Here is a 26,699-nt window from a genome sequence, read left to right on the forward strand (position 1 = left end):
TGAGGCTGGTGTCAAACTCCTGGCCTCAGGTGATCCTCCCTCCTGTGTAGCTGGAATTACAGGCATGAGCCACTGCACCCTGCCCAGTATTTGTGAGGGGTTTTGTTTTTATTTTTTTCTTTTTACAAGCCTGGATTCCAGAATCTTTTTTTTTTTTTTTGAACTGACTTATTTCACTTAGCTTAATGTCCACAAGGTTCATCAATGTTAGAGCATGTGTCAGACTTTTTTTCCTTCTCAAGGCTGAATATTTTTGTATATATATATTTACATATCCATGGATAGATGAATATCCATATATGTTTCATTGTGTGTATATATAGATAATATATATATGTGTGTGTGTTTATTCATCCATGGATGGACACTTGAGTTGCTTCTAATTTTCGATTATTGTATATAATGCTGCTATGAACATGTGTGTTCAAGTATTTATTCAAGTTGGGCCCTGGAGGTCGAGGCTGCAGTAAGCTGTGATCACACCACTGTACTTCAGTCTGGGTGACAAAGTGAGACCCTGTCTTTAAAGAAAAAAAAAAAGAAAAATTTCTTCAAGATTATTCTCCCAGTTCTTTTGGCTATATACTCAGAAGTAGAATTGCTGGATCGTATGGTAATTCTATTTTTAATTTTTTGAGTAGCCACTGTCCTGCTTCACACAGTAGTTAAGCCACTTTACATTCTCACCAACAGTACAGTTCTCCATATCTTCACCAACCTAGCCCAAGTCATTCCCAGAGTTACTAATTCTCCACATCTTCACCAACAGTTGTTATTTTCTGTTTCTTTTCTGTTCTTTGAGAGTAGCCATTCTAATGAGTGTGAAGTGGTACTTCATTGTGGTTTTGACTGGCATTTCCCTAACGATTAGTGATGTTGAACATCTTTTCATTGGTTATTGGCCATCTGTGTATCTTCTTTAGAGAAATATCTATTCAAATCCTTTGCCTTTTTTTTTTTTTTTTTTAAAGACGGTCTTGCTCTGTTACCCAGGTTGGAGTGCAGTGGCGTGATCTCTGCTCACTGCAACCTCCACCTCCTGGGTTCAAGCTATCCTCCTACCTCAACCCTTGAGTAGCTGGAACTATAGGTGCGTACCACCATGCCTGGCTAACTTTTTTTTTTTCTTTTTGAGACGGAGTCTTGCTCTGTCACCCAGGTTGGAGTGCAGTGGCGCGATCTCGGCTCACTGCAACCTCTGCCTCCTGTGTTCAAGCAATTCTCCTGCCTCAGCCTCCTGAATAGCTGGGATTACAGGCGCCCGCCACCACACCCGGCTAATTTTTATATTTTTAGTAGAGACGGGGTTTCACCATGTTGGTCAGGCTGGTCTTGAACTCCTGACCTCGTGATCAACCCACCTCGGCCTCCCAGACTGCTGGGATTACAGGCATGACCACCACGCCTGGCCTGATTTTTGTATTTTTAGTAGAGACGGGGTTTCCCCATCTCTACTTTGGTCTCGAACTTCTGGGTTCAAAGCGATCCACCTGCCTCAGCCTCCCAAAGTGTTGGGATTAGGCATGAGCCACTGGGTCTAGCCTTTTGCTCATTTTTCCATTGGGTTTTTTCTTGCGTTGACCTCTGTAACCTCTTTTCATGTCACTCTCCCACTTAGTATCCTAGGATTCTAACATGCAGATAGTCTCTCTGCTCCTCAGAGACAAACATGTCCTTTCCTAACTTTTGCAGTTGCTGATCCCTCTTCCAGGAATGTGTTGTTCCCAGCTCCTCTCATGACTGACTGCTGATGCTTTAAGCACCAGCTTGTCACTTTGGAGAACTTTCTTAACCATGTCATCTAAAGCCATCTCCCTCTGTACCACTGTTCGTCACACTTCATCATGTCGCTGTTTCTTCTTGAAAATCACTATCTGCAATTATCTTGTTTGTTTACATATTTACTTGGAATCTACCTGTACATGGAATGTAAGTTAAGTTCCATGGGACACAGACATGCCTGCCATGTTCATGGCTCCAGTGCCCAGCTTAGTACCTGGCATGTAGTCTTGGCTCAATAATATTTATTGAATGAATGAATCACTACTAGAGGGGGCATCACAGGGAGAAAGAAGACAGGTGATATGGCCCAAATTGGAATTTTACCTCCTTACCTAGACTCTGGGTCATAGAAAAGGCCGCACGAGCCTTCTGGCTCTGAACTCCATACGTTAATTCCTGCATCAGAAGCATAGTCCTGTTTGAGCCAGGGACATTGCTTTGGAGTTGCTCAGAGAAAATGGGTAAGTATTCCCAGTGTCCACCCGACAGAGGCAGAGGGCTGTGGGGGTTTGCTGTGGCCACCCTCACTCTTCACCATACACCTGAGGTATAAGTCAGCTCAGCTAAAGTCCTTTGAGATTTGCAGAGTACTTGGGACTATAGAAATGACTTGGGCTCCATCAGTCTCCTGAGGGCTGAGTATGTTAGTAAGAGTACCTGTAGTGAGTAGTGAGAGGATAAAAATGAACTTTCCATACCATCGTACACTAGAAAAATCAAGTTTTTTATTTTAAAATATTTTCAAAGGCAAAGGCCATAGCAAAACAACCCAAGGGTGGTTGAACCAAATTCAGGGAATTAGAGGACCATCAGCCATCGCAAGCAGGTCTATATAAAATACACATCGTTTATAAATGCACACAGCAGAAGGCACGGTGGCCCCAGAGGACCAGGTAGGGGGACAACAGGGAGAAACAGCACCATCTGGAAGGACAGGCACACCCACACCACTCAAAGCCCTGGGCCCCAAGTGCACCTCCAAAGTCACCTGCCCTGCAGCATGGCTCTTGCCCTTTCTGAGCCTGAGTATACCTGAAGAGCAAGTTCGCCAGCATCTTGGCATATCCACCTCTCATGGCCTCTGACAACCTAGCAAGGCTCAGAGAATGGATTTTTATCTCTGTCTTTCAGCAAGGACCAGGGAGAAGTGCTGAAGCAAGAAGGGTTATTTTCCTAAAAAAGACTGATGAAAGGGTGAAAGGGGCTGTTTCCAAAAAAAAAAAAAAGGATGGCCGTTCATGGAAGAGTGAGTTTCACCTGAGACATACAGATTTGGTGCAAGCAACACAAAAGGCCAGGCTGTTTCATCCTAAAAACTGGGATGGGGAGAGCATGAAGAGACCACTTACTGGTAGTCCCTCCGGTCCTCATTTGGGTTTGTCATAAACAGGACAGACAGTCGTCTGCTCCACAATAAATAATTTCCACCTGGATTTCATTCCCTGATTAATCTCTCAGTGTCTGAAGAGGGGAAAACAGTGGCTGTTTCTGACACTGCCCACCCCATCTCCAGCAACTTTCCCTGATACTTCTGGCCTCCTCACTAAGGCCCTTCCAGAACCTCCAAAGCCACTATCTTAGCAGATGGGAGTCCCAGGGTGATAAGGCCAGAGTTGTGGGGCACAGAGAAGAAGAGAAGGCCTTGATAGAGGAAGAGGAATATCCAAGGCAAAACCACCTCTATATCCAAGCTCCTCATCCTCTACCTTTCCTGTCCCCAGAGGTATGAGATAGACCCCCTGGCCTGGTTCCTGCACTGTTCCAGGCCCACAGTGGATACTTCCACCTTAAGGGAGAATAGGCCCCATGGACTGGAGGTCCCTCCTCCATGGCCTGCAACCCAGTGACTACAGGGGTGACACAGTGACCTCTGCCCTGTGATGGCTCAACACCGTCACACGCAGCTGCCCAGACAGGCCCCCCGAATGGGCTGCTGTTGGCCATGCCTGAGATCTGGGCAGGCAGGCAGGGAGTAGACAGCAAGACCTCAGATGCAAGCCTCCACCCTCCCCTTCCCTATTTCCAGGGCTTGGGACACCTTAGACATGTTTGAACACACAAGGGCAAAACCCAGTACCAGGTTTGTGACCACAGTGATCAAAGGCCCTGCTCCACCTGTCTCACCAGAAAGTGACAGCTGAGGACACAGCATTTGGGTACCTCTGTTCTTCACAGCCCCTGCCACCATCCCCGCCATAGGCAACATCTCCCCGTAATGCAGCCAGCCACCTCATGAGGGGCCGGCACAGAGCCCCGGCCCAGAGCATGGAAATTCATCTCTGGCTGGAATCCTGGCCGTGAGCCCTCCCCTCTGCATTCACGGCTTCTCAGCAGGCCCCTGCCCAAGCCTGACAGGTGCCTGGCTGCCCACAGAGAAGCCCTGTGGGAACACAGAGTGTTGGGAGAGAGCAGAGCCCACATGAGTGATTTGTGTTCTGACCTCTGACCTCACCATGGGGGTGAGCTGTGTGGCAGAGCCACATTCCAAATATGAAAGCATGGCCTCTGTCCCTTGAGGTGGCCTCCAGTGTGCTGCCTGTGTGCCAGAACTGTTTCCAAGGACCCAGTTTGTTGTGGTTTTTTTTTTCTCATTTAAGTGGTTGCTGAAGCTTTGTGTACAGAATTCCTCAGTTGGTTCCAAAAACTCTGGCTTTTTGTTTGAGTCCAAAAATCGTAGAAGCCAGTTACTTTGTAAATAGGTACTTCAGATCTCTCATAGAGGGAGGAGAAGAGCTGCGGGGAGGAGGAGGGATCTGGAATGTTTTCCTTCATAGGCAGTCTTAGCGCAGCAGCACTGTAAACCACATTGGTGGAGACTTAGCACCCAGAACATTCTTCTTGAAGAAGGAATGGGGACAAAGGCCAAGTGGCTGTTACCTGCACACAGGAAAGATGTCCACATCAAGGAAAGGGCCCAGAAGGCAGACGGACATGGGCAGAAGGGCCAGTGATAACTTTATTTCCCCCAAGAGTGGGCCTGGGTGGGACCGATGTACCCTGCATGCTGCCCAACCTTGCTTAGGGTCAGAAGCCAGCTCAAAACAGGACCAAGTCCAGCCAGGCAGCCTGGCCTGAGGTTCTTGGCCCCTGTCCTCAACCCTCAATATCAAAAGTATTAGGAAGAGAAAAGGCCTCACCTGTGCCCAGGGACTGGGCCGTTCCAACTCAAGGTGCATAACTGCTGCTCTAGCCGAGAAATACGGAACGCCAGATAGGATGAGGACATGACCAGGAAGCAGATCCTGGAGAAAGGGACAATACGGAATTGAATATTTCTTCCACAGAAAGAGCATTTCTGGAAGTTCACCACAAACAGTGGGAACCAAGCTACCCCTGCAGTTGGAAGAATTAAAGAGCCCTTTGTCCTGCAGCCAGTTCAGGCCTCAGCATCTTTCTTCCCAGAGGCCATGTAAGGGTCTTGAGACTTCCCCATGGAAGTGTCCTCACAGCCCAGCTAGAGCTCTGGGCCCTTCAGCTGAGCCCTGGAGGGAGCTCTGGCCAGACAGCCAGAACACTAGCCACCGTGGTCCTTCCTGTGCCTCCTCTGGGAGGCCATGATGATGACCCCCTAGGCGTTGGGCCCATTCCCCCCAGCAGGTGCTGATGTTGATGGTCAAAACCCGGCTAGCAGAGCCAGAGGAGGCTGATGAGCTAAGGTGAGGGAAAGCAGGGGCTGGCTGTTCATGTCACTTCCCACGATGCTCACTGCTCTACTGGTCCTTAGACAGAGGTAGAGACAAGTCAGGGGTTCCAGAAGCTACCCTAGTGGTGGGCAGTGGAGAGGCCATGCTTTTCCTCTCTCTCTCCAATTTTCCTGGCCCTCCTTCTCCCAAATCCTATGCAGCTTTTCCTCTTTTCAACATGTCCATATCCTGCCCCTCTCCACCAAATAGTCTCAACCCTAAATTACAAGGTTTCAAGAATAAAAACTGGAGATCCTTTCTCTTGCTACAGAAGGGCATGCCACATGGCCTTCAAATACCACCCAAGAACTTGAATTTGACTCAGAACCTTCCTCCCGGTTCTGAATAGTGAACTCCCCACACTCCAAGGCCCTTGTTCCAAACACCTAGACATGCAGGTGGGTCTGTCCCCCTCCCCAGTATAGTCACCTACAGCACAAAGAAGACCTTGAGGAGCCGGTAATCCCACAGCGTCAGCTCCCCAGTGCTCCTGGGCTCCTCCTCCAGCTCATCCTCCTCATAGACAGCATTCTTTGCAGTGGGAGAGCAGTTTGGCATCTTCTTAGGGCAGGCAGGACCCCAGCCCGGCATGGGCCATGCCCACTTCCCACCGTTTTCTGAAGCTACTTGGGTTCTTGATTTTTCTGTATGGATTTGGAGAAAAAAAAAAAATCAGCTCTCAGAAGCCCTGCTGGCTGTGGTGAGCCCTTTGTATGGAACTGGGAAGACAGAAAGTCTGGCCTTTGCAAGTAGTTGCCATGGACAAGCCCCCCGAACTTACCAGACCTTGAAGGCTTCCTGGAGGGGAAGAAACTGTCTGTGGAGTCCACGGATGCTGGAGGGATACAAGGGATGTTGTCTGGTAGAGACAGGGACCTGGAGGAAGGGCATACCTTTCTCCACTTCATCTCAGGGATGAGGACTTCCTGCAGTAAGACAGGAGAAGCTATCTTACCATGGCCCTTGGGAACTCACTTGCCCTAAGGAGCCCACACCATGTTTATCAGAGTTTTCTCCAGATATTACCAAATATAGATGCCTAGCCAGGGATGGAAGAAGGTACAAGTGGGGAGGGCAGTTGCTACAGCAACCATATGCCTCTCCTCTCTGCTCCCTTGCTGTGACTAGCTATTCTGCCAGGAAATGATGTCCTTGAACACTGCTAGTGTAGAACCACAGTGGGATCTTAGATGTGAGGCAACCCAGATACATGCTCAGATCTGAGCCAAGAAAGCTCAGCACAACATGTCTTAGGTAGGATAAGTTCTGGCTCCTTCTATCCCAAGCCCTAACCTCAGCAGGAAGAACTTAGGGTCCCCATCCACAAAAATGGGAACTTCACCTTCTATCCGGCACATGGTATTATGCATATCACATGCTTGGTTAACCACTAATAGTTACTGAAGGAGTCTTCAAACACCCTAGGGTCATTTCTACCCCATCCCTGCCCTAGAAACTCAGCTCTGCCTACCCAGGGCCCCAGCTGCCAAAGGAAACTTCTGGATCTTTGGCAAATCTAAAATAAGTCTGTCTGGGTTCTACAAGGATAGTCTTTGGAGTTCTGCCCTAGGGACATCTTTTATTTTTTTTGACAGGGTCTCTCTCTGTTGCCCAGGCTGGAATACAGTGTTGTGATCTTGGCGCACTGCAGCCTCAACCTCCCAGGCTCAAGTGATCCTCCTATCTCAGCCTCCTGGGAAGCTGGGACTACAGGTGTGTGCCACCATGCTCTGCTATTTGTTGTATTTTTATTGAGACAGGGTCTTACTATGCTGCCCAGGCTGGTCTTAAACTTCTGGGCTCAAGTCATCCTCCTGCTTTGGCCTCCCAAATTGCTAGGATTACAGGCATGAGCCACTGCACCCGGCTCCCAGGGACATCTTTATCCCCTTGAAGGCCATCTTGACTCAGCTGAAGAAAAGAGGATGGGCCACTGGCCCTGCATCTGTACAGGTGTGCAACCCAACCTGGCCAGTGTTTTGGGGCTTGAACTTCTGTTCTACTCAGAAAATCAGCCTATCGGCCAGGCACGGTGACTCACACCTATAATCCCAGCACTTTGGGAGGTGGAGGCCAGTGTATCACTTGAGGCCAGGAGTTTAAGATCAGCCTGGCCAACATGGTGAAACCTTATCTCTACTAAAAATATAAAAATTAGCTGGGTGTGATGAAGTGCCTGTAATCCCAGCTACTTGGGAGGGTGAGGCAGGAGAATCACTTGAACCCAGGAGGTGAAGGTTGCAGTGAGCTGAGATGTTGCCACTGCACTGTAGCATGGGTGACATAGCAAGACTCTGTCGCAAAAAAAAAAAAAAAAAAAAAAGGAAGAAAAAAGAAAGCCTATCTGCTGAGGCCCTGGTGGGTCTGCATTATGGTGCAGCAAGTTTAGGAGATGCCCTGGCATAATATAGCCACTGGCTCTTGAGCCTGGTGCCCCAGTTCTGCATTTGCATTGTGGGCCCCCCCTGGGAGGCCCAGAAGCCTCAGAGCTCCAGGCACTGTCAGTCCAGCAGTCTTTGCTCCCAGCTTCAGCTCTCACCAGAGACTCAGGTTTCCCTGGAAATTCTCTTACACTCAGACTCTTCTTGCTGGAAGGCTGAGGAGGAAAGGGAAAGCAGTCACGTGTCCATCTGGAACAGGCAAGGTCAGGCATGAGGAAGCATCAGCTCTCTCCAAGAGAGCTTTACCTCCAGATAAGCCACTTTGTGTCAGGTGAAGCCCAGCTCCCAGGGTCTATAGGGGGCCCCCTATTTAATGCTGGAGCAGAAGGCAAACCCCAGGCAACTTACTCTCCCACCTGCTGCCCCACCCCTCCCCTCTTCCTCACCATAGGCCAGAGAGAGTCACAGGGCATGTTGGGAAGCAGCTACGCGTTCCTATCTGTGCATTAAGGAAGCACAAGTGAGGGCCTGGACATACAGATGGTCCCTGACTTACGATGGTTCCACTTAGGATTTTTCAACTTCATGATGGTACAAAAGTGATACGCTTTCTGTAGAAACCGTACTTCAAGTACCTATATAGCCATTCTGGTTGGTTTTTTTTTTTTTGAGGCGGAGTCTCGCTCTGTCGCCCAGGCTGGAGTGCAGTGGCCGGATCTCGGCTCACTGCAAGCTCCGCCTCCCGGGTTTACGCCATTCTCCTGCCTCAGCCTCCTGAGTAGCTGGGACTACAGGCGCCCGCCACCTTGCCCGGCTAGTTTTTTTTTTTGTATTTTTTTAGTAGAGACGGGGTTTCCCCGTGTTAGCCAGGATGGTCTCGATCTCCTGACCTCGTGATCCGCCCGTCTCGGCCTCCCAAAGTGCTGGGATTACAGGCTTGAGCCACCGCGCCCGGCCTTTTTTTTTTTTTTTTTTTTTTGAGATGGAGTCTTGCTCTTGTCACCCAGACTGGAGTGCAATGGCGTAATCTCGGCTCACTGCAACCTCCTCCTCCCGGGTTCGAGTGATTCTCCTGCCTCAGCCTCCCAAGTAGCTGGGATTACAGGTGCCTGCCACCACACCCGGCTAATTTTTGTATTTTTAGTAAAGACAGCGTTTCACTATGTTGGCCAGGCTGGTCTCGAACTCTTGACCTCAGGTAATCCACCTGCCTCGGCCTCCCAAAGTGATGGGACCATACAGCCATTCTGTTTTTCACATTCAGTACAGGATTCAATAAGTTATATTATAAAACAGGCTTTGTCTGAGATGATTTTGCCCAGCTCTAGGCTAATGAAAACATTCTGAGATGTTTGAGGTGAGGCTAAGCTATGATGTTCCGTAGGTAATGTGTACCTCTATTAAGTGCATTTTTGACTTACGATATTTTCAACTTTTGATGGGTTTATGGGACATAAGCCCATGTACAAGGAGCATCTGTATATGGGGACACACGGGGGCCCACTGGCCTCAAAGACATGCTTGCAAGCATAGACACACAATCCAAGTACTGTCTCTTGTACATTGAGCCTGAGCCTTTAACTCCCCTCTCCCTGCCCTGTTCCCTATGCTGGAGAGATGGGCAACCTCCCCCAACACCCTTGTCCACCTGCATCCAGGCCTGAGAGACCTCCCTGGCCTTCCTGCTCCCAAGCTCCATACCTGTAGGTGGGTGCAGACTCTCCTCAGCAGGTCATATACACTGTCCCGGGAGAGCAGTGACACAAAGATATACTGGGATATGGAAAGAAAACAGACAGCGATAGGGTGAGATGAGACCCCTTGCTGTGCCAGCCAGCCCCCTCCTGGATTGGGCACAGGCCCACAGGAGTATCAGGCCGTAAGAGCCAATAGGAGCTCTGCCTAGGAGCTTCTCTTCCAACTTGTTGTATGGCCTGAAATACGTACTGGAGAGCTGCAGGGTGGGGTGAAATAAAGACCTGGGAATGTGCCCAAGTCAGACTATGGGCTGCTGGGGCTGGGAGCAGGAGACTGACAAGGAAGCGCCGGCCCAGTGCACTGACCTTCTGGCTGGTGTTGGTGGTGATGGCCAGTCCATTGGGAAGGAGCCGTGCCATCTTGTGTTTTTTGATCATTTGCACAGACACCACAGGAATGACCACCTGAGAGGGAGAGGGATGCTTCTCTCAGGACTAACCCCCAAGGACATGGTCCCTTTGCTCCCTGTATAGGGACCCTGCTGTGAGCCCAGCATGGCCACATGGAGAAGCCTGGCCCCATGTGGGGAAGTGTCTGAGCCTTCTACCTTCTCATCCAGGCTCCCCTTCCGGTTGTGCCTGCCACCCTGCCCCAGCCTTGGCAGGACGTGTCACTCTTGGCTGTCACATAGGTATGATCCCTGTTATCCAGGAGGCCAAGGATGGTGGCTCTGGCAAATCTCATACCCTAGTAACGGAGCTCCATAGGCTACTTCTTGGCCACAACTATGGCTCCCCCTAAATGTGACATCCCGCTCTGATTCTCAAAGCATTTCTGAAATACCCAGAGGCAGAATGATTTGGCTGTGAACTGTTCAGGCCAGCTCAGGCCAGATGTGGGGTCCACATTGGGGCCCCTGTTTCAGAAGGGGCAGGACTTTACTGGACACTGGATGGGATGCCTCGAAGCTGCTCATCCAACCAGCAAGGGGCTCCACCCGGGGCCCAGCATGCAGAGAGATAGGCATGACTTTGAGGCATGAGGCTGGCTCTCCCCTCATAGGATCATGGCAGCCCTTACCACTCATTACTACCTTGATATCCCTGCCAAAGAGGCTGGCATGGAAGCAGAGCCAGTTGGGGGAGATGTACAGCCGGCCCTGGAGAAGGAGGTCCCTCTGGAGGGCACAGGAGCACACTAGGATGTCACAGGAGAGAAAATGGCCATAAGCAAGGTCAGCCCAGGAAGCCCCAGGACGTGGGTCCTCACACTCTGGAGTCCAGAGTCCAGCCTCAGGACCCATCTTCCTCAGACTCTCCCTTCCCCACCACAGACCCCAAACCCCAAACAATCCATTCCCCAGCATCGAAGGGTCCTTCTCCTGACTGCCCCTCCACTCCACCAGCCTGCTGGATGTTTCTTCCTTCTCCACCCATGCTCCAGAGGGTCCAGGCAAGTTCCTGCCCTGATCTCCGAGCCTGCAATCTCACAACCTCAGGCAGAATCCCTGACCTTTCCCTGCTCTGCTCTGCCCTGAGGGCCTTGATTGTGCAAATGCCCCCACATGCTCAGTGAGAGGCCAGAGCAGGGAAGAAGTCACCGGTAAGAGCAGAACAGACACAAGATTCCGAAGTCCTGACGTTTCCCCAAGAAAACCTTCAAAAATGCAATGCTATGTCCCAAACCAGCCCTGTCTTCTCACATTCTGGGGGAGTGGTCCACATCTAAAGGACAGCCAGTTCCCATTTCTAAGTCATGCTTTGGAGGCTCCAGAGCAGAGGCCCCTGGCCCCAGGCACTCTGGGTGCCTAACCAGCTATACCAGGGAGACAGCTCACCTTTGAGAACCACTTCCTCCAAGGGAACATCCTTAAACAGCTTGTGGTATTGCTGGTTGTATTTATTCAGTGTTATCTGCAAACACACAGGCTGCGTCTGAGAAGCCCTGGGAGGTGAGACCGCCAAAGGGGCCCTGCTCCAGCCAACAGGAAATGCCACAGCCCCCCGGCCCATGCTGGGGACTTAGCATGAGGCAGCTAGTAAGCAGCCAGTGAGTATGGAGGGCTGTGTGCCAAGCACAGCTTGTCTCCTGGTGCTGCTGGTCCTGACAGGCAGCTTGTATTAGCAGAAGGGGACACCCTACTCCCACCCAGGAAGGGACACTCACTCAGGCTTCCTGATTTTCTGATGACCAGCCTGGTGGCCAAGGCGCCAAAAGTCACTGAATTCTGGCAGCCCAGGACCCCTTCCTGGGTGAATAGTGAGAAGTCAGCCTCCAGACTTACCCCTTCTCGGCCACACTTCTTTATCTCTTCACCCTTCAAGCCTTCTGGCCAGTGCGGACTGCAAAGGAGACATTCCATTTTGGGGACAAGGAACCCCAGTCCTGCCCATGCGTACTCAGTGCCAATTCTGCCCTGGCCTTGAGCCAGAAGCTTGGGGCAGAGATCGGAGACTAGGGCCCTTCTCTAGGGGACACAGCAAAATGACAAGTACAGAAAGAACACAGCTATACAGCTCATCCCTGGGGGAGGGCACTGCGGGAGGCAGGGAGGGGTCGCCAAGGGCCCACCTTCCCCGATGCGAGTGAGCAGCATCTCCAGGAGGTGCGCCCAGTCTCCCAGAGATGCTGAGGAGCTGCCCACCTGGGTGTCAAAGACCCTGTCCCATTTCTCTGGCCAAGGGGTAAGCAGGGGAGCAGGCAGTGCCAGAATAGGGACCAGTTTGGGGTGTGGGTGAGGTGAAGGTGTCAGACTCACAGCTCCGGGGCCTGGCCGCAGGCCATGATGCCAGCAGGACTGCCCTCCCTGCCGCCTCCTCCCTGTGGCCTGAGCTCTGCTGCGGGAAGCTTGGCACAGACTCACCTGACCTGACTGAGGCTACCACATTGGGAGAGGGGGATGGCGCTGAGAAAAAAGGTAAACCTTTGCCTTGTCTGGGTTGGCCCAGGGCACAGGTGAGCAGGGAGGAAGCTGGAAACCCGAGAAGCATGGACTCTGCTAGGTCCCAGTGCACTGGGACAGGCCTGAGGGGTGGGAGGAAGAAGCCTGGGGCAGCCTGTGCCTGACCTCACAGACCTACAAAGGGGCCCGGCTCAGCCTTGAGGTCTTCTTACAAACAGGTCACCTCCTGAGGGCTTCCCACCCCCAAGTCTGTGTGTATCTCCGACTGGGAAAGGGGTCCTCACCTGTAGTCCGGGGGCTCCTCAACTCTGTCTGGTTTCTCTTTGCAGGGCACAGCACTGTTCAGAGAAGCTGTCTTTCCGTGCATTTGTTGGTTGCTAGGGAAAAACAGGCCCACATCAGTAAGGGGGCTTCATGAGGACACCTTTCCCCACCAGCCCCACCATGCCCAGGGCCGCTGCCTCTGTCCCCCACCCAAGACTGGCCCTGGTATTGAGGGTGACACTGAAGATGTCAGAGTTCAGAGGCAGCGGCACAGGCAGAGGTTCTGGGATGGCTGATGGAATTGGGGGTCTCACACAGCATGTTTCCCAAAAGCCAGAAGTTCTGCTTATGCCTGGGCTGGGAGGAAAATCAACCTGTCTACCTCATCTCCAGTGCCAGGCAGCTCGTAGGCCAGGCTGAGTGAGGCCTCTAGCCCCACCCTTGAGGAGGCACACTGAGAGGGAGGACCCTGAGACTTGCTTATGCCGAGAACAAAAGTGTCCAAAGTACCCGCGCGGCATGACTGTAAACCATCAGGTTCCAGGAAAGGAGGCTGAGCACAGGAGGCCTTATCAAATGAAGCTCAGGAGCTAATGCGCTGAAGGTGTGGGAGGTGGACGCCCGTCCGCCTGCAGGTGAGTGTGGCCAGGAGGAGAGGAGCCGTCTTATACCAGGAAGTGGCCTCAGTCACCTCCAACAGTCAGGACAGCTTGGTGATGAGAGCCAAACCATCTCAAAAATGTCCCTGAGGGACAGCATGGGAGGGAACAGATCCTTTCTCCCTGGGCAGGTAGGGCTCTCCAATGGCCTTTGAGTTCCTGCCTCCACTAAATGCTCCAAAGAATCGTTACCCTGGCTTCCTCCAAAGAAACGCTCCTCCAGGCTTCACATCAATAAAGCCTGAGCCATCAAACCAGCTCCAACCGAGTGGGCGCAGGGGCTGACGGAGAGAGAGGATGGCCAAGAAACACGGCCACACTGGGGCAGTATGGTGGTCAGGAACAGGTAACAAGGTCATGTGCAGTGGTCCCACAGCATATTAGGAGCTGGAGCCTGGAACCTACAAATCTCAGTGCTCAGTCACACTCCACTCTGTGACTGAGGCCAGCCAAAGTTCTCTTCTTCAAGAACAGAGTTATTGCATCAGCCTAAGATCTGCCAGGACCCTCAGAAACTGATTTAGCCTCACCCCCTCCCACCATACCATTGTACAGATTACAAAACTGAGTCCTGCCGAGGGACAGGCTGTGTCCGGTACTACAGTGAACAGCCAGTGACCTCACCCACAAAATCAGTCCAGCCATGGCCATGTGGCCTGGTTACCTCTGTCCTCCACCTTAGAGAGGATTTTGCCACACATATCAACATATACCTACAACAATCTTGTGAAGTGACAGATTTTGTTAGAGACTTGACTCTCAAAGTTGATTTCTGGATTTATTTGGTTCCATCACGTCACATTTCACAGAGGTTTTTTTTCCCCTTGATTTTTAAAGCTCATTATAGAAAATATGAAAAATATAAGATCAAAATCACCTATAAGAAAGATTCCCCAAAAATCACCCAAAGAAAAAATGTATGATAAATATATAACCTATATAAATGGTTATATAATCTATAATTTGTGTACCCTACTTCTGTGGCTTAACCTGATTTCATGAGAAATTTCCCATGTCACTCACTGTCCATTCCTAGGATAGATTCTCAGAAGTGAAAGTAGTGGATTGAGAATGAACAGATGCAGGCCAGGCGCGGTGGCTCACGCCTGTAATCCCAGCACTTTGGGAAGCTGAGGCAGGTGGATCACAAGGTCAGGAGTTCAAGACCAGCCTGGCCAAGATAGTGAAACCCTGTCTCTACTAAAAATACAAAAAAAGTAGCCAGTTGTGGTGGCGGGCGTCTGTGGTCCCAGCTACTCAGGAGGCTGAGACAGAGAACTGCTTGAACCCAAGAGGCGGAGGTTGCGGTGAGCCAAGATGGCACTACTGCACTCGAGCCTGGGCTATAGAGCGAGACTCCATCTCAAAAAAAAAAAAAAAAAAGAATGAACAGATACTATTCCAGTTAACCCAGGCATCAGCACGATATGAGCGTGCCTGTTTCCCGATATTCAGGCCCTTCTCTGGATATTGTCTCTCACTCACCTTTGCAAATCTGATAGGTGAAAATATGTTGTCTTCATTTGTATTTCTGCTTACTGGTAGGTTGAACACTTTTTTCCAAATAATTATTAACCACTAGAATTTCATTGTCTTATAGACAATTCACAGGTGAAATTCTTTCTTCGTTTATATTGAAGTTCTTTCTTCATTTGTATAAATTGTTACTGGCCTTTTTTTTTTTTTTTTTTTTGAGATGGTGTCTTGCTGTTGCCTAGGCTGGAGTCCAGCGCTCACTGCAACCTCTGCCTCCTGGGTTCCAGTGATTCTCCTGCCTCAGCCTCCCAAGTAGCTGGGACTACAGGCGTGTGTCACTGCACCCAACTAATTTTGTATTTTTTAGTAGAGACAGGGTTTCACCATATTGACCAGGCTAGTCTCGAACTCCTGACCTTGTAATCCCCCTGCCTTGGCCTCCCAAAGTGCTGGGATTACAGGCATGAGCCACCGTGTCCAGCCTTTTTTTTTTTTTTTTGAGACAGGGTTTCACTCTGTCGCTCAGGCTAGAGTACAGTGGCGCAATCTTGGCTCACTGCAGCCTCAACCTCCAGACCTCAAGTGATCCTCCCACCTCAGTGTCCCAAGTAGCTGGGACTATAGGCCTCCGCCACCACGCCAGGCTGTTTTTCATTTTTTTGTGGGGGGGGTCTCACTGTGTTGTCCAGGCTGGTCCTAAACTCCTAAGCTCAGTCATCCCACCTCAGCTTCCCAAAGTGCTGGGATTACAGGTGTGAGCCACCATGTCTAGCTTTCTTTTTTTTTTTTTTGAGACAGAGTCTCACTCTGACACCCAAGCTGGAGTGCAATGGCGTGATCTCAGCTCACTGCAACCTCCACCTCCCAGGTTCAAGCGATTCTCATGCCTCAGTCTCCTGAGTAGCTGGGATTACAGAAGCCTGCCACCACATCTGGCTAATTTATATGTGTGTGTGTGTGTATACATATATGTGTATATATATATGTGTGTGTGTGTGTGTGTATTTTTTTGTTTTTGTTTTTTTAGTAGAGATGGGGTTTCACCATGTTGGGCAGTCTGGTCTTGAACTCCTGATCTCAGGTGATTCACCTGCCTTGGCCTCCCAAAGTGCTGGGATTACAGGCATGAGCCACCATGTCCGACCTGTAAATTCTTTATTGAGAATGTTAATCCTTAGTTTATCATTTTTGTGATATTTTCCCCAATTTGTCATTTCTCTTTTGTCTGTGGTATTTCTGCTGTGTCTGTGTGTAATTACTGTGTGGTAGATTCCATCTATTTCTTCCATGTATGTTTCTCGCTTGGTCTAAGTCCTCTCACAGAGCAGTCCTTGGAGGAGCAGCATACACAAGTCAGACCACTGAGCCGTTACAGCGTGAGCCTGGCAGTCAACCCATGGGGCCGCCAGGGAAAAATCCTGTAGGCTCAGCTCTAAAGAACCTGCACTCTAGCCTAAAGGATGGACGAGGGATAGAATGGGATGACAATGGGAAGGAGCTTAGACAGTGCTTTCAGAGGCAGGGAGCCTGTTGCTTGAGAGTGTGACTCAAGTTCTCAGGACAGCAGGAGCTCAGAGGATGCACAGATCTGAAATATTCACAGTGGGGTTCCTAGAGAAAAGGAAGCTGAGCCTTAAAAACTGGTATAATTATAATCTTGTATGGATTATCTAATCTTGCATAGATAATCATGTCTTTGCATGGATTCCAAACCAAACACATCCTTAGGTTCAAATGTGACTTTCTCAGGGAGAGAAGCTTTCCCTCAGCCCTCCCCCAGCCCAGGTGAGGAGTCTTTGCTTCAGACACTCACAGCACCCTGATGGGAAGTCTCCTCTCAGCATCTGTCACACTGTTTCAGAGTCTGTGAGCCCCTGGAGATGCACAGACTCCGCCTACTCCTTCACTGAATCCCCTGAGTCCAGTGCTGAGCATGCAGCAGGCGCTCACAACAACTCTGGGGAGGGGCTTTCCTGCCTTCAGACCAGGCTCAGCCACCAAGCCCGGCCAACTCTCAAGTCTCTTTAAATTAAAAGCCAACTCCTGGCTGGGCGTGGTGGCTGAGCCTGATCTGAAGGTAGGCTCCCAGCACTTTGAGAGGCTGAGGCAGGCGGATCACCCGAGGTCAGGAGTTCAAGACCAGTCTGGCCAACATGGTGAAAACCCATCTCTACTAAAAATACAATGATTAGCTAGGCATGGTGGCGGGCACCTGTAATCTCACCTACTCAAGGGGCTGAGGCAGGAAAATCACTTGAACCCAGGAGACGGAGCTTGCAGTGAGCCGAGATCGCACCATTGCACTCCAGTCCAGCCTAGGCAACCAGAGTGAAATTGTCTTAAAAAAAAAAAAGAAAAAGCCAACTCCTTTACACGTGATCAAGGGGATGGTTACAAGCCACTCCTTTATGTTTATCCATTGAAGCCAGTTCCTCCTGTCTCTCTGCTGATAATGTTCTTGGCTCAGAGACCCTTCCTATGGCCAAAATGAGGAAACCTGCAGTGCTCGCAAAACAATCTTCATTCACTTTCCACTAAATAGTTGTATCTTCTCCTCTGTAGTGTTTATTTTGACAAATGAAAATAAAGAGGCCGGGCGCAGTGGCTCACGCCTGTAATCCCAGCACTTTGGGAGGCCGAGACGGGTGGATCACCTGAGGTTGGGAGTTCGAGACCAGCCTGACCAACATGGAGAAACCCCGTCTTTACTAAAAATACAAAATTAGGCCGGGCGCGGTGGCTCAAGCCTGTAATCCCAGCACTTTGGGAGGCCGAGGCGGGTGGATCACGAGGTCAGGAGATCGAGACTATCCTGGCTAACATGGTGAAACCCCGTCTCTACTAAAAAAATACAAAAAACTAGCCGGGCGTGGTGGCGGCGCCTGTAGTCTCAGCTACTCGGGAGGCTGAGGCGGGAGAATGGCGTGAACCCGGGAGGCGGAGCTTGCAGTGAGCCGAGATCACGCCACTGCACTCCAGCCTGGGAGCACAGCGAGACTCTGTCTCAAAAAAAAAAAAAAAAAAATACAAAATTAGCTGGGCCTGGTGGCACATGCCTATAATCCCAGCTACTAGGGAGGCTGAGGCAGGACAATTGCTTGAACCTGGGAGGCGGAGGTTGCGGTGAGCTGAGATCGTGCCATTGCACTCCAGCCTGGACAACAAGAGTGAAACTCCGCCTCAAAAAAAAAAAAAAAAAAAGAAAGAAAAGAAAAGAAATGGGAGCAGTGCCACTTGAAGAAGTACAGGGCAGAGTGGTCACTGAGCACGCACCAGCAGAACCAGTCAGGCAGGGGACAGCCAGTGACCAGCTGGGCCCCAACCCAGAGGGCAAAGGAGGAGGCTTTAAGAGCACAGGGCTCAGCCTGGTCGCCCACCCCGCGGGCAGCCACTGTAGACTCTACTCATAGACTTTTTCTCACGCTAGGTGTTCATGCCCTGTGGGTCGTGAACCACATCTCCTCCCGCTCTGTCCCATCCCGTCCCGTCCCCACGCCCCAGCTGTGGAGTTCATGTCAGGAGTCCTAGAAGCCACAAAAAACTCTAATTTCTGTCAGGAGAGGTGTGGAGCAGGGGAGTGGCAGTATTTTGACATTAAAGGGGGTACAAAAGATTGGAAATCGTCTGATGAGGCCCCTTCCCCCAGCTAAGCCTGGTCTAAAGGCAGGAAGGCCCCTCCCTAGGGGGCACAGCAGGTGTCTGCCTGCTCTCCAGCCCCAGGCAGCAAAAATACTCCCTTTTCGCATCATGAGGCAGGTAGGGAGCTCCTCAGCCTGAGAAGCTGCCAGAGGGCAAGAATGGCACCAGCACAGGGAGATGTCAAGAATGGGGAGACAGGGCAGGAGAGGAGAGGGCAATGAGTGGAAGCCCAGATACACAGGAGTCTAGGGGCCTCGTGGTGCACCTGATACAGGCACTCTGCTCTGCACACCTCCCCCGGGCTCCAAATACCCACACCAGGCAGTCACTCCCAAGTCTAACTCTGTAACCTTGACACCCACACCCTCCCAAGCTTCACACCCTGCCATCTAGATGCATCCATGCATGTAAGCTCAGCAGCAGCCCCCCAAGCCTGCTTCCTCCTTGGCATCCAATGTCTGTGAAAGGCTCTATCCTCCCTACAGTTACCCAGGCCAGAATACTCCACTCATTCTTCTCCCCACCTCCACAGCCAATCAAGCCCTCGGGTCCTCCCCGCCGACCCCCGAGATAACCCATGAAACCATCTCTTTTCTCATTCCTGCTACACCACGCAAGCCCAGTCCACAATCCTTTTCCCAGATGCTGGCAACAGCTCCCTGACCGAACCTGCCTCCAGCTGTGCGGGTACACCCTGCCTGCCTCTCTCCCACATGCACACTGCCCAGAGGGCCAGCTAGGGCCCGGGTCTGATCCTGCCACTCTCCTGCTGATGCTCCTTCTTCACTTCCCGTCACTTCTTCAGCTGGTCTCCCAGACCTTCCTGCTTTCCAACCTCACCCCGGTCATCCCCTCACCTGCAGTGCAGCCCAGCACCTTCACTTCCATGCCACAGCAGCCCTTCACATCTATGTGCTTTGCCTGCTTACCTGCTTACCCTTCTCATGCTTATATACCTGGGGAGTTCCCGGTCATCTTTCAAGCCCCAGGTGAAATGTCACCACCTCTGTGAAGCCTTCCCTGGTTTGCCCCAGCAGAGGGGCTCACTCCCTCTTCTGTGGTCCACTGTCGCTTCTTGCAGGCTGCTGCCCCAGCACTTACCACACCAGAGTGTGCCTGTCTGTTTACACATCTGTGTCCCCCAGTTGACTCTGAGCTCCAGCAAGGGCATGTCCCGTACATCTCTGTATCCCCAGCATACAGCCAGCACCCAGTGTTTGCTGAATGAAGGAGAGACAGGGAAAGAGAGAGAACACCCCAAAAGGGAGAAGGAGAGGAAAAAGCAAGGCAGTAAGACTGAGGGAGCACAGAGAATGACACACCCAGCAGGAAAGGAGGGGAGAGGCTGGACAGGAGCTGACGGGGTCCCCCACAGCAGGGCCCTTCCCTCCAGGAGCTCTGGTCCGGTACCTCAAGGCACTCAGCCCTGGGTGGTTGACTGATCAAAGAGGAACTCAGGTGGGAGGTATGAGGTGCAAGGAAAGAATAAAGGGCCTGGGCAGGATGGGGTATTTGGGTGAAAGCACAGGCTGGGTCCCTCCTGTCTCCAGTGGGCTGCACGCCCCTGGGCGGGCCATGCCCTGGCAACACTCCCCCAGACTTCCCAGCCCTTCCTAACCACAGGGGAAACCTCCCTCCAGTACTCATCCAAGCCTCTGGCAGTGGCCAAGCCTGTGGTTGATGCTGAAGCACAAACCTCAGCCGGGCCTGCGTGGTCACAGGCAGGGCCTTCCCCACAGCTGGGGTGGGGTGGTCCCCTTGGGCATCTACTCCTCCAAGGAGGTAACCGCACTCTCCCAAGCTGACTTCTTGTGGACCCTGTGGGTCCTGCCAACTCTTCTCAAGGCCAGGCCAAAGACAGCTCCACCCTCTTGTGCAGCCAGCCAGGACGCTCGGCCCCAGCGAGCTCCAAGCAGAGACCTGAAAACAACACTGTTCTCTTTCAAACAAAAACACATCATGGCAACAGGCCCCGACAGTACAAACCCAGAAACCAGGGAAATAGCCATCCAAGGACAGGAAGCTTTGTGGACATCTGTCCTGGATAGAACTTTGCAAACTGGAGCTCAGTAGGCTGGACCTGGGACTCTTCCCCCGACTGGCTGCTCCAGATCTCCCCGACAAGGTCTCCTCACGCCACCCTCACCTCTCACTCAGCTCACCTCCTACTTCAGGGCAAAAGGACACTCTCCTTTTAGCTCTAAAGTGTAGCCGGCTGGGTGCATATTAGAATCACCTGCAGTGCTTTTTTTTTTTTTTTTTTTTTTTTAAAAAGATGGAGTCTTGCTCTGTTGCCCAGGCTGGAACACAGTGGTGCAATCACAGCTCACCACAGCCTCAACTTCCTGGGGCTCAAGTGATCCTCCTGCCTAAGCCTCCCAAAGTAGCTGAAACTACAGGTGTATGCCACCATGCCCAGCTATTTTTTTTTTATTTTTTATTTTTATAGAGATAAGGTGTTGCTATGTTGCCCAGGCTGGTCTGGAACTCCTGGCCTCAAGCAATTCTCCCACCTCAGCCTTCCAAAGTGCTGAGATTACAGGCATGAGCCACTGTGCTCAGCCTGCAGTCCTTTTAAAAAAAAAAAAATGATGCCTGAGCTCTGTCTCAAACCAGTTAAATCAGAATATCTGGGAATAGCATTTAAATAATTATAGATTTATTAAATTGTTGTTGAAGTATTATTTACATACAGAAAAGCACATGTTAAGTAAATGTACAATTCAATGCATTTCACAAATGAGTACACACCTGGGAACAAGGCCCCCAGAACCACCCGCTGCTGCTTCTACTTTCATTGGCCACACCCTCCTGGCCATGGATAACCGTCATCCTGACTTCCAGCACCAGAGTGCTTTTGCTTATTTTGGGACTTTACATGAATGGAATCATACCATACATACTTGTCTGCTTTTACTCAGCAATGCATTTGAAATATGGATATACCACAATTTATTTATTCATTTTACTATTGATGGACATTTGGGCAGTTTCCAGTTTTTGCCTCTTATGAAAGTGCTATGAAAATTCTATTACCAGTCTTGTGCACGCAAATATTCACTTCTGTATGTAAACACTTAGGATTAGAAGTGCTAGGTCATAAGGCAGGTGTATGTTCAGCTTCTTTTTTTTTCTTTTTGAGACAGAGTCTCATTCTGTCACCCAGGTTGGAGGGCAGTGGCATAATCTTGGGTCACTGCAGCCTCAACCTCCCAGGTTCAAGAGATTCTCATGTCTCAACCCCGTGAGTAGCTGGGATTACAGGCGTGTGCCAGCATGCCCAGCTAATTATTGTATTTTTAGCAAAGACGAGGTTTCACCATGTTGGCCAGGCTGGTCTCGAACTCCTGACCTCAGGTGATCCACCCGCCTCAGCCTCCCAAAGTGTTGGGATTATAGGCGTGAGTCACCGCACCTGGCCGGCTTTAGCTTTTAAGGGTTCCCAAGTGATTGTAAACCCCCAGCCAACTAAGAAAGCACAGGAAGAACCCTGCCCCCACCCCTCCTTTCTTTGTGGCTTCTCTCCGAGGCCAATCTGCCTGCCTGGGCTCTGAAACTGGGGTCCTGACCCTCCTGAGCCTTCTTCACCCTGGCCCTCTTGAGTTTTAGGAACTTCCTTGGCAAGGCAGGGGACCCCACTGTCAATAAGATTCCCTTCATCTGTTTAAGGCCTGAGGGCCCATTTCCTAGGCTATACCATGGAAGTCACAAGACCAGCTTTTCCAGGTGGCAGAGGCCAGCTCTGAACCACACTGTGTCCTTCCCAAGAGACTCCCTATGTGCTCTCAGGGCCACAGTCCCCACACACAGTCAGAAACTGGGTGACAAGACCTTTCCTGATAGCAAACTAGGATTCTGTGGAGAGAGGTAGGCTCATCGTCAACGTGCTGAAACTTGAAGATAAAAGGTAATTTCCCTCTTTTGCAAAAATAATGTTATTATTGCTGTCTTGCACTTTCATAGAAGCTGCACCTCCCTTTTTATTCTCTCAGGTGACATTCCATATCTAGGACGACTGCTTTGTCCTTTCCACTGACTGGAGGAGGGGAGAAAAATCCCATAATTGAGTCTCATACTGACTGTAAGGGGGTGAGGCTTAGTGAGTTGGGGTTCCACTCAGCTCTCCTGGCAGTGCGCTCCAGAGGGGCAGGAACTCAACCTCGTCACGATCCCTTCTTCCAGGAAGGGTTCTGAGAACACCCAGGACAGGAACAGGCTTGCTCTCCCATCACTGCCTGTAGCAGCTTTGAGACGAAGCGGGGATGTGGAGGGCCAAAGGCCTATCTTCCCAAGACCTACCAAGTGACTCTGGCCACAGGCAGTGGAACCATGGTGTGCTCCAGGCCCAGGAAAAGCCATCGCAAGCTGACCAGCAGCCTCTTTAGAGTGAAAAGATGAGCCAGCCTGTCAGATTCCCTTCCTAAGGAATCCTAACTGGGAAATCCGTGATGTGGGGGTGTGCAGCCAGGAGGAAACAGGCGAGAGAGAGCAGGCAGGTGCACGCTGCAGCTACACTAGAGCAGAACCTCTAGGTGGCCACGGAGACTGGCTCTAGAGCGAGGGAAGAGGGGGCAGGAGGCGGAGAAAGAGAAGCAGGGGGCCACGGGCCAGGCCTCCAGTCTAGGAAAGCACGAAGAGGATCTGCTCCCCTAGGATGCCCATTAACTCCTTCTGTGTTTGTGTCTCTACAAAATGGCACGCAGAGAAAAAAATAATCCCCTCTGTGACCTGCAGATCATCAGGGCTACTGTAAGGATCTGCAAGAGGTCTTGACTCAGTCTGGGGTGGGGCTGGGGACACTCACAGCCCTGCCCACTGAGCAGCACATCCCCCACTAGCGCCACTGAGCGCTGTGTTAGCCTCTGTCCCATCACATCCTTGGAGGATACCTAGAGGGGCCTCTACCCACGCAAGTGAAGATGGGGGCACCACTGGGCCTCAGAGGTACCCAGAAAGCTCCATACGTGTCCTCCATGCCTGAATCTTTCCACTGGGACTACAGTCCAAGGCACCAGCTGCGGCAAGGCCCTCTCTACACCTGGGCCACACCCAGTGACTGCCTCCCACCGCCATGGGCTGGGGGGCACGACCTGATCGCAGCTCTGGCCCAGCCACGCTCAGGGTCCCTCCCTTTCCTCTCCTCCCTCCACCAGAGGTTAGAGGCCAGCAATCGCTGCCTGCTCCTGCCCAGAGCTCAAAGGCCTGTGCAGTGAGAACAGTCGCCACGGAGACAGACAGTGACAAACAGCTGAAACCGGGAAGCTTTCCTCTTGGGGATATCCAGGATTTCCTACAAAGCACAAGCCAGATCACAGAGCCAGCCCTGCAAAGAGTGCCCTGCTGGCTGCTGGCTCCATCCCATCATGCCCGCTGCTGCAGCGGCATCTATTTGAGCTGGCACCCCCGGGTCTGTTCATAGACCACTTTTTCTTGGCAGGCCACTTGGGGCTTGGCCATTTCCAGACAAAAAGCTGGTCATTCAGGTCTAAAAACAGACTTGCATTCATTAAGGAACAGAGTGCCCCTGTGCTCTTGCTGGCCACCCTCCGGCCAGGCCTGCTGAGTGGGGGGGCCACAGACAGGCTGAGCCGCTCAGACGCCCCCACTCAGGGCTGCCAGGGGCTGTGGCTACTCTGGAGACAAGTCAGTTCTGTCCAACGTGGATACTGTACAGATAGCCCACCCCAACCACCCTGGGACACCCACCTCAGAATCACTGTGGCTTTGTGGATCCATCAGGCTCTTCTCAGGACCATAGGCAAGTGTGAAGGGTCTTGGGGTCCTGAAAGAGCCTGGGGCTGGGGACAGGAAGACAGGGATGCAGGCCTGAAACTGCTTCTCATTGCTGAGGGGCCTTGAGTAAGCCACTCTTCCTTTCTGGGCCTCAGTGACTCCTCTGCAAAGGGGTGAGAAAGTCACAGCCCAGGAGGGACAACAAATGTTGTCTGAGGGAAAAAAGCAGAGGCCAGGAACTGTATAAACTGCAGATGGCCACTGGCCCTCTGTGGTCAGATGAACCCCCATCCCAGGAGGGACCTCTATCAGGGCGTCCTGACTCAACCATGGAGGGCAAGGAAGACTTTTCTGAAGATAAACAGCATTGGAGCTCCAAGGGATGCTAGCAAAATGGAGAAGGGGGATGCTGGGTGGAGAGGGTCACTGTAGAGGGGTTGCCATATACAAAGGCCCCAAGGCCAGAAGTGCACAGCATGTGTGAGGAAGCTAAATAGAGCCTTGGGTCTGGAGGGCAGAGGTGAGCAGTGAAGTAGTAAGCAACAAGGCTGGAGGGGTTGGCAGAGCCAGATTATGCAGGGCCCATGGGCCTCTATAATGGTTTTGGTCATTATCTTAAAAGCAATGGGAAACCAATGTGGAGATTTAAACAGGAAAGTATATTACCAACTTTGTGTGTTAATTGCTTCAAAGTAATCCCAAGGAAGTGGGGCAAGGGAGTGGAGGGTGCATATTGATGAAACAGGAATGACTCGTGTTGTTGGTTATTGTAGCTGGGCGATGGATACATGGGGATCCACTGGACAACTCTCTCGTCCTTTGTTGTGTTTACAGTTTTCCATGGAGAGAGATCAGGTGAAAGGCTGTAACTCAGCAGACAGATGATGTCTTGGACTGGGTGGCAGTAGTGATGGAGGGGCAGGGATGGATTCGGAATATGTATTTCCAAGTAGAATCGATCTGACGTGGTGATGAATTGGATGAGAGGTAAAAAGAAGAAGGTGTCAAGTATGACTCTAGATTTCTGGCTTAAGTGAGTAGGATAGTGGGCTGTTATGCTTAGACTAAACGAGGTAAAAATGGACTAGAAGAAAAGCCTAGTTGGAAGAAACAGTCACGAGTTCAGCCTTGAACGTGTGTGAGAGACATTGAAGTGGAGATGTCAAACTATATATAACTAAGAAGCTCAGAAGAAAGGGTTAGGCAGGAGGGATAAATTTCTGAGTTACTGGCCTATAAGTGAGAAGACGAGCTAGTAAGACTGCACCAGAGAAAGTGGGTACACAAAGAACAGAAGCTATCAACAAGAATGCCAAGACTTAGGGGGAAATAAAAGTCTTTTCAACAAATCATGCTGGGACAACTGAATATCCACATGGAAAAGAATAACATGACCTTTAGCTCACACTGTATACAAAAATTAGTCAAAATTCAGCTGGGCGCGGTGGCTCATGCCTGTAATCCCAGCACTTTGGGAGGCCAGGGAGGGTGGATCACTTGAGGTCAGGAGTTTGAGACCAGCCTGGCCAACACAGTGAAACCCTGTCTCTACTAAAAATACAAAAATCCGCCGGGCGTGGGGAAGCATGTCTGTAATCCCAGCTACTCAGGAGGCTGAGGCAAGAGAATTGTTTGAGGCCGGGAGGCGGAGGTTGCAGTGAGCTGAGATCACGCCACTGCACTCCAGCCTGGGTGACAGAGTGAGACAGTCTCAAAAAAAAAAAAAAAAAAAGCCAAAATCTGCTAAAACTAGGAAACTCTTAAAAAAAACATAGGCGTAAATCTTTATGACCTATCAGGCAATGATCTCTTAGATATGACACCGAAAGCACAAGAAACAGAAGGAAAAAACAGAATAAATTAGATCGTATCAAAAATAGAAATGTTTATGCTGTTAATATCGTCAAGAAAGTGAAAAGACAATCCACAGAATGGGAGAGAATATTTGCAAATCATCTGTCTGATAAGGGATTAGTATCCCAAATATATAGAGAACCCTTATAACCTTGAGGACATTATGTTAAGTGAAATAAGACAGTCACAAAAAAACATATGAATCCATTTAAATTAGGTATCTAGAGTAGTTGAATTCATAGAAACAAAGTAGAATGGTGGTTGCCAGGGCCTGGGGGCAGAGGGGATAATGAGTTGTTGTTCTTTGGGTATAGAGTTTCAGTTTTGCAAGAAGAAAAGTTCTGAAGATTGCACAACAATGTGAATATACTTAACACTACTGAAATGTGCACTCTGTTGCTCAGGCTGAAGTACAGTGGCGCAAGCATGGCTCACTGCAGCCTCAACCTCCCGGGGCTTAGGTGATCCTCCCACCTCAGCCTCCTGAGTAGCTGGGATTACAAGTACATGCTACCATGCCCAGCTATTTTTTGTATTTTTTGTAGAGACAGGGTCTCTCTATGTTGCCCAGGCTGGTCTCAAACTTCTGGCCTCAAGGGATCCTTCTGCCTCAGCCTCCCAAAGTGTT

At 50.8% G+C, this 26,699-nt stretch overlaps 1 protein-coding gene across 1 annotated transcript in view; it reads right to left on the minus strand.

Moving 5' to 3' along the window:
- Nucleotides 1–2,485: 2,485 nt before the first annotated feature.
- Nucleotides 2,486–26,699, minus strand: part of GRAMD2A (GRAM domain containing 2A) — a 40,139-nt gene continuing 15,925 nt past the window's right edge. The window contains exons 2-12 of the mRNA XM_025390043.1: nucleotides 12,731–12,823; nucleotides 11,829–11,886; nucleotides 11,382–11,457; nucleotides 10,638–10,741; nucleotides 9,910–10,008; nucleotides 9,548–9,619; nucleotides 8,005–8,061; nucleotides 6,247–6,391; nucleotides 5,899–6,109; nucleotides 4,920–5,024; nucleotides 2,486–4,659 (exon numbers count right to left, since the gene is read on the minus strand). Of these exons, the coding sequence (XP_025245828.1) occupies nucleotides 4,656–4,659; nucleotides 4,920–5,024; nucleotides 5,899–6,109; nucleotides 6,247–6,391; nucleotides 8,005–8,061; nucleotides 9,548–9,619; nucleotides 9,910–10,008; nucleotides 10,638–10,741; nucleotides 11,382–11,457; nucleotides 11,829–11,886; nucleotides 12,731–12,823 (1,024 nt within the window). The 3' untranslated portion in view covers nucleotides 2,486–4,655. The remainder of the gene's footprint in view (nucleotides 4,660–4,919; nucleotides 5,025–5,898; nucleotides 6,110–6,246; nucleotides 6,392–8,004; nucleotides 8,062–9,547; nucleotides 9,620–9,909; nucleotides 10,009–10,637; nucleotides 10,742–11,381; nucleotides 11,458–11,828; nucleotides 11,887–12,730; nucleotides 12,824–26,699) is intronic.

This window comes from Theropithecus gelada, chromosome 7a (genome assembly GCF_003255815.1).
Source record: "Theropithecus gelada isolate Dixy chromosome 7a, Tgel_1.0, whole genome shotgun sequence".
NCBI classification, from domain to species: Eukaryota; Metazoa; Chordata; class Mammalia; order Primates; family Cercopithecidae; genus Theropithecus; species Theropithecus gelada.